The sequence below is a fragment of the Electrona antarctica genome, assembly GCF_951216825.1.
Source record: "Electrona antarctica genome assembly, chromosome: 3".
Classification (NCBI taxonomy): Eukaryota; Metazoa; Chordata; class Actinopteri; order Myctophiformes; family Myctophidae; genus Electrona; species Electrona antarctica.
Genome location: NC_136808.1, coordinates 59,033,382 through 59,040,881, shown reverse-complemented (window position 1 = coordinate 59,040,881; position 7,500 = coordinate 59,033,382). Strand labels below are relative to the sequence as shown.

Genomic DNA, 7,500 nt, shown 5'->3' with positions numbered 1-7,500 from the left:
CGGCTAGAAGGCTGTTTCAACCAATCAGATTGCTTCCTCGAAACGACCTGTTGTATAATGGTGCACGCACACTCCGTGGAAGCCTCCGAGAGAGCCGTGTAATTCTGATTGGATGAGGGCTTTGCATGGACTGGAAAACAAGACCAATGCTCTAAATAAAACCCAGTCTGTGTCCAACGAGGCCCAGCTTGTAAACTCTGTCCAAAGTGTTACAGCACATAATTGCAGAATATGTACTTCAACACTCACCCTCTCTGAGGCTGTGTGTGTGTGTGTGTGTGTGTGTGTGTGTGTGTGTGTGTGTGTGTGTGTGTGTGTGTGTGTGTGTGTGTGTGTGTGTGTGTGTGTGTGTGTGTGTGTGTGTGTGTGTGTGTGTGTGTGTGTGTGTGTGTGTGTGTGTGTTTGCAGCTACCTGACTGATGGAGGGTTGGGACTGTACACACTGTAACATGAGGCTGTGTGTGTGTGTTTGCAGCTACCTGACTGATGGAGGGTTGGGACTGTACACACTGTAACATGAGGCTGTGTGTGTGTGTTTGCAGCTACCTGACTGATGGAGGGTTGGGACTGTACACGCGCAGACTCAACCGGCTGCCGGACAGCATGGCCGCCGTACGAGAGACGCTGCACAGGAACGCCTCCACGGGACAGGGGGACGCCGACAGGTACGGCTGATTAACCGTGTCTGTATCTCTGCCTTTCTATCTGTCTCCTTCCTCTCTCTACTCTAATTGTCTGTCTGTCTGTCTCTTGTCTTTCTTTCTCTCTCTTTCACCCTCTCTTTACCCTTTTTCCTCACTGCCATGTACCTGAATATTGTCTAAATGGGGCCCTCAGTGTTCATTTAACTCTGAAAGAGCAAACTATTTTGTCTGTGTCTCTTTCATCAGCATTAGAGACGCATAGCTCCTATAGGGTCTAGAGAAAGACGCATAGCTCCTATAGGGTCTAGAGAAAGATGCATAGCTCCTATAGGGTCTAGAGAAAGATGCATAGCTCCTATAGCTCCTATAGGGTCTAGAGAAAGATGCATAGCTCCTATAGGGTCTAGAGAAAGACTCATAGCTCCTATAGGGTCTAGAAAGATGCATAGCTCCTATAGGGTCTAGAGAAAGACGCATAGCTCCTATAGGGTCTAGAGAAAGATGCATAGCTCCTATAGGGTCTAGAGAAAGACGCATAGCTCCTATAGGGTCTAGAGAAAGACGCATAGCTCCTATAGGGTCTAGAGAAAGACGCATAGCTCCTATAGGGTCTAGAGAAAGATGCATAGCTCCTATAGGGTCTAGAGAAAGATGCATAGCTCCTATAGCTCCTATAGGGTCTAGAGAAAGATGCATAGCTCCTATAGGGTCTAGAGAAAGACTCATAGCTCCTATAGGGTCTAGAAAGATGCATAGCTCCTATAGGGTCTAGAGAAAGACGCATAGCTCCTATAGGGTCTAGAGAAAGATGCATAGCTCCTATAGGGTCTAGAGAAAGACGCATAGCTCCTATAGCTCCTATAGGGTCTAGAGAAAGATGCATAGCTCCTATAGGGTCTAGAGAAAGATGCATAGCTCCTATAGGGTCTAGAGAAAGACGCATAGCTCCTATAGGGTCTAGAGAAAGACGCATAGCTCCTATAGGGTCTAGAGAAAGATGCATAGCTCCTATAGGGTCTAGAGAAAGATGCATAGCTCCTATAGGGTCTAGAGAAAGACGCATAGCTCCTATAGGGTCTAGAGAAAGACGCATAGCTCCTATAGGGTCTAGAGAAAGACGCATAGCTCCTATAGGGTCTAGAGAAAGATGCATAGCTCCTATAGGGTCTAGAGAAAGACTCATAGCTCCTATAGGGTCTAGAGAAAGACGCATAGCTCCTATAGGGTCTAGAGAAAGATGCATAGCTCCTATAGGGTCTAGAGAAAGGTCTAAAGATGCATAGCTCCTATAGGGTCTAGAGAAAGACGCATAGCTCCTATAGGGTCTAGAGAAAGATGCATAGCTCCTATAGGGTCTAGAGAAAGATGCATAGCTCCTATAGGGTCTAGAGAAAGACGCATAGCTCCTATAGGGTCTAGGGAAAGATGCATAGCTCCTATAGGGTCTAGAGAAAGATGCATAGCTCCTATAGGGTCTAGAGAAAGACTCATAGCTCCTATAGGGTCTAGAAAGATGCATAGCTCCTATAGGGTCTAGAGAAAGACGCATAGCTCCTATAGGGTCTAGAGAAAGATGCATAGCTCCTATAGGGTCTAGAGAAAGACGCATAGCTCCTATAGCTCCTATAGGGTCTAGAGAAAGATGCATAGCTCCTATAGGGTCTAGAGAAAGATGCATAGCTCCTATAGGGTCTAGAGAAAGACGCATAGCTCCTATAGGGTCTAGAGAAAGACGCATAGCTCCTATAGGGTCTAGAGAAAGATGCATAGCTCCTATAGGGTCTAGAGAAAGATGCATAGCTCCTATAGGGTCTAGAGAAAGACGCATAGCTCCTATAGCTCCTATAGGGTCTAGAGAAAGATGCATAGCTCCTATAGGGTCTAGAGAAAGATGCATAGCTCCTATAGGGTCTAGAGAAAGACGCATAGCTCCTATAGGGTATAGAGAAAGATGCATAGCTCCTATAGGGTCTAGAGAAAGACGCATAGCTCCTATAGGGTCTAGAGAAAGATGCATAGCTCCTATAGGGTCTAGAGAAAGATGCATAGCTCCTATAGGGTCTAGGGAAAGATGCATAGCTCCTATAGGGTCTAGAGAAAGATGCATAGCTCCTATAGGGTCTAGGGAAAGATGCATAGCTCCTATAGGGTCTAGAGAAAGACGCATAGCTCCTATAGGGTCTAGAGAAAGATGCATAGCTCCTATAGGGTCTAGAGAAAGACGCATAGCTCCTATAGGGTCTAGAGAAAGATGCATAGCTCCTATAGGGTCTAGAGAAAGATGCATAGCTCCTATAGGGTCTAGAGAAAGATGCATAGCTCCTATAGGGTCTAGAGAAAGACGCATAGCTCCTATAGCTCCTATAGGGTCTAGAGAAAGATGCATAGCTCCTATAGGGTCTAGAGAAAGACGCATAGCTCCTATAGGGTCTAGAGAAAGACGCATAGCTCCTATAGGGTCTAGAGAAAGACGCATAGCTCCTATAGGGTCTAGAGAAAGATGCATAGCTCCTATAGGGTCTAGAGAAAGATGCATAGCTCCTATAGGGTCTAGAGAAAGACGCATAGCTCCTATAGGGTCTAGAGAAAGACGCATAGCTCCTATAGGGTCTAGAGAAAGACGCATAGCTCCTATAGGGTCTAGAGAAAGATGCATAGCTCCTATAGGGTCTAGAGAAAGACTCATAGCTCCTATAGGGTCTAGAGAAAGACGCATAGCTCCTATAGGGTCTAGAGAAAGATGCATAGCTCCTATAGGGTCTAGAGAAAGGTCTAAAGATGCATAGCTCCTATAGGGTCTAGAGAAAGACGCATAGCTCCTATAGGGTCTAGAGAAAGATGCATAGCTCCTATAGGGTCTAGAGAAAGATGCATAGCTCCTATAGGGTCTAGAGAAAGACGCATAGCTCCTATAGGGTCTAGGGAAAGATGCATAGCTCCTATAGGGTCTAGAGAAAGATGCATAGCTCCTATAGGGTCTAGAGAAAGACTCATAGCTCCTATAGGGTCTAGAAAGATGCATAGCTCCTATAGGGTCTAGAGAAAGACGCATAGCTCCTATAGGGTCTAGAGAAAGATGCATAGCTCCTATAGGGTCTAGAGAAAGACGCATAGCTCCTATAGCTCCTATAGGGTCTAGAGAAAGATGCATAGCTCCTATAGGGTCTAGAGAAAGATGCATAGCTCCTATAGGGTCTAGAGAAAGACGCATAGCTCCTATAGGGTCTAGAGAAAGACGCATAGCTCCTATAGGGTCTAGAGAAAGATGCATAGCTCCTATAGGGTCTAGAGAAAGATGCATAGCTCCTATAGGGTCTAGAGAAAGACGCATAGCTCCTATAGCTCCTATAGGGTCTAGAGAAAGATGCATAGCTCCTATAGGGTCTAGAGAAAGATGCATAGCTCCTATAGGGTCTAGAGAAAGACGCATAGCTCCTATAGGGTATAGAGAAAGATGCATAGCTCCTATAGGGTCTAGAGAAAGACGCATAGCTCCTATAGGGTCTAGAGAAAGATGCATAGCTCCTATAGGGTCTAGAGAAAGATGCATAGCTCCTATAGGGTCTAGGGAAAGATGCATAGCTCCTATAGGGTCTAGAGAAAGATGCATAGCTCCTATAGGGTCTAGGGAAAGATGCATAGCTCCTATAGGGTCTAGAGAAAGACGCATAGCTCCTATAGGGTCTAGAGAAAGATGCATAGCTCCTATAGGGTCTAGAGAAAGACGCATAGCTCCTATAGGGTCTAGAGAAAGATGCATAGCTCCTATAGGGTCTAGAGAAAGATGCATAGCCCCTATAGGGTCTAGAGAAAGACTCATAGCTCCTATAGGGTCTAGAGAAAGACGCATAGCTCCTATAGGGTCTAGAGAAAGATGCATAGCTCCTATAGGGTCTAGAGAAAGGTCTAAAGATGCATAGCTCCTATAGGGTCTAGAGAAAGACGCATAGCTCCTATAGGGTCTAGAGAAAGATGCATAGCTCCTATAGGGTCTAGAGAAAGATGCATAGCTCCTATAGGGTCTAGAGAAAGACGCATAGCTCCTATAGGGTCTAGGGAAAGATGCATAGCTCCTATAGGGTCTAGAGAAAGATGCATAGCTCCTATAGGGTCTAGAGAAAGACTCATAGCTCCTATAGGGTCTAGAAAGATGCATAGCTCCTATAGGGTCTAGAGAAAGACGCATAGCTCCTATAGGGTCTAGAGAAAGATGCATAGCTCCTATAGGGTCTAGAGAAAGACGCATAGCTCCTATAGCTCCTATAGGGTCTAGAGAAAGATGCATAGCTCCTATAGGGTCTAGAGAAAGATGCATAGCTCCTATAGGGTCTAGAGAAAGACGCATAGCTCCTATAGGGTCTAGAGAAAGACGCATAGCTCCTATAGGGTCTAGAGAAAGATGCATAGCTCCTATAGGGTCTAGAGAAAGATGCATAGCTCCTATAGGGTCTAGAGAAAGACGCATAGCTCCTATAGCTCCTATAGGGTCTAGAGAAAGATGCATAGCTCCTATAGGGTCTAGAGAAAGATGCATAGCTCCTATAGGGTCTAGAGAAAGACGCATAGCTCCTATAGGGTATAGAGAAAGATGCATAGCTCCTATAGGGTCTAGAGAAAGACGCATAGCTCCTATAGGGTCTAGAGAAAGATGCATAGCTCCTATAGGGTCTAGAGAAAGATGCATAGCTCCTATAGGGTCTAGGGAAAGATGCATAGCTCCTATAGGGTCTAGAGAAAGATGCATAGCTCCTATAGGGTCTAGGGAAAGATGCATAGCTCCTATAGGGTCTAGAGAAAGACGCATAGCTCCTATAGGGTCTAGAGAAAGATGCATAGCTCCTATAGGGTCTAGAGAAAGACGCATAGCTCCTATAGGGTCTAGAGAAAGATGCATAGCTCCTATAGGGTCTAGAGAAAGATGCATAGCCCCTATAGGGTCTAGAGAAAGATGCATAGCTCCTATAGGGTCTAGAGAAAGACGCATATCTCCTATAGGGTCTAGAGAAAGACGCATAGCTCCTATAGGGTCTAGAGAAAGACGCATAGCTCCTATAGGGTCTAGAGAAAGACGCATAGCTCCTATAGGGTCTAGAGAAAGACGCATAGCTCCTATAGGGTCTAGAGAAAGATGCATAGCTCCTATAGGGTCTAGAGAAAGACGCATAGCTCCTATAGGGTCTAGAGAAAGACGCATAGCTCCTATAGGGTCTAGAGAAAGATGCATAGCTCCTATAGGGTCTAGAGAAAGACGCATAGCTCCTATAGGGTCTAGAGAAAGACGCATAGCTCCTATAGGGTCTAGAGAAAGACGCATAGCTCCTATAGGGTCTAGAGAAAGACGCATAGCTCCTATAGGGTCTAGAGAAAGATGCATAGCTCCTATAGGGTTTAGAGAAAGATGCATAGCTCCTATAGGGTCTAGAGAAAGATGCATAGCTCCTATAGGGTCTAGAGAAAGACGCATAGCTCCTATAGGGTCTAGAGAAAGATGCATAGCTCCTATAGGGTCTAGAGAAAGACGCATAGCTCCTATAGGGTCTAGAGAAAGATGCATAGCTCCTATAGGGTCTAGAGAAAGATGCATAGCCCCTATAGGGTCTAGAGAAAGATGCATAGCTCCTATAGGGTCTAGAGAAAGACGCATATCTCCTATAGGGTCTAGAGAAAGACGCATAGCTCCTATAGGGTCTAGAGAAAGACGCATAGCTCCTATAGGGTCTAGAGAAAGACGCATAGCTCCTATAGGGTCTAGAGAAAGACGCATAGCTCCTATAGGGTCTAGAGAAAGACGCATAGCTCCTATAGGGTCTAGAGAAAGACGCATAGCTCCTATAGGGTCTAGAGAAAGACGCATAGCTCCTATAGGGTCTAGAGAAAGACGCATAGCTCCTATAGGGTCTAGAGAAAGACGCATAGCTCCTATAGGGTCTAGAGAAAGATGCATAGCTCCTATAGGGTCTAGAGAAAGATGCATAGCTCCTATAGGGTCTAGAGAAAGATGCATAGCTCCTATAGGGTCTAGAGAAAGATGCATAGCTCCTATAGGGTCTAGAGAAAGATGCATAGCTCCTATAGGGTCTAGAGAAAGATGCATAGCTCCTATAGGGTCTAGAGAAAGACGCATAGCTCCTATAGGGTCTAGAGAAAGAAGGCATCAACAGAGTCATTATTCAAAGTGCTTTACACAAAACATTGAGACACAGAATTAAAATAAAACCGAAAGATAAGAGAATGAAATGACAAGAAGAAATGTTTTTAAAAATAAACCTCAGTAAAAGGCAGCGGGCGAGACACAGAAACAACTCAAACGTTGTCTCTAGTGTGACTTCTCTGTGAGGCTGGTATCATCCAGTGTGATTGGCTGTGTGGCTATAGTGTCCGAGTGAGTGATGATGCTGGGAGGAGATTGGCTCTTTGTCCTGTCAGAGAGAGAGAGAGAGGGAGGGGGGTAGAGGGATTGGCTCAGCGGATAGGCTAATTGACAGCAGGAAATAAATGGAAACATGTCTTATGCTGCGGAAGAAGAATGGATGGGCATGGAGGAGAGAGACAATGATAGGGAAAGAGAGAGAAGAATGGATGGGCATGGAGGAGAGAGACAATGATAGGGAAAGAGAGAGAAGAATGGATGGGCATGGAGGAGAGAGACAATGATAGGGAAAGAGAGAGAAGAATGGATGGGCATGGAGGAGAGAGACAATGATAGAGAAAGAGAGAGAAGAATGGATGGGCATGGAGGAGAGAGACAATGATAGGGAAAGAGAGAGAAGAATGGATGGGCATGGAGGAGAGAGACAATGATAGGGAAAGGGAGAGAATGGATGGGCATGGAGGAGAGAGACAATGATAGGGAAAG

The 7,500-nt window shown here is 45.3% G+C and overlaps 1 protein-coding gene across 1 annotated transcript in view; it reads left to right on the top strand.

The window, feature by feature from the left end:
- nav2a (neuron navigator 2a) overlaps nucleotides 1–7,500 on the top strand; it is a gene marked incomplete at its 5' end in the record, with an annotated part of 162,383 nt that overhangs the window by 98,349 nt on the left and 56,534 nt on the right. Inside the window, one exon of the mRNA XM_079496421.1 lies at nucleotides 543–665. Coding sequence (XP_079352547.1) covers nucleotides 543–665 — 123 coding nt within the window. The remainder of the gene's footprint in view (nucleotides 1–542; nucleotides 666–7,500) is intronic.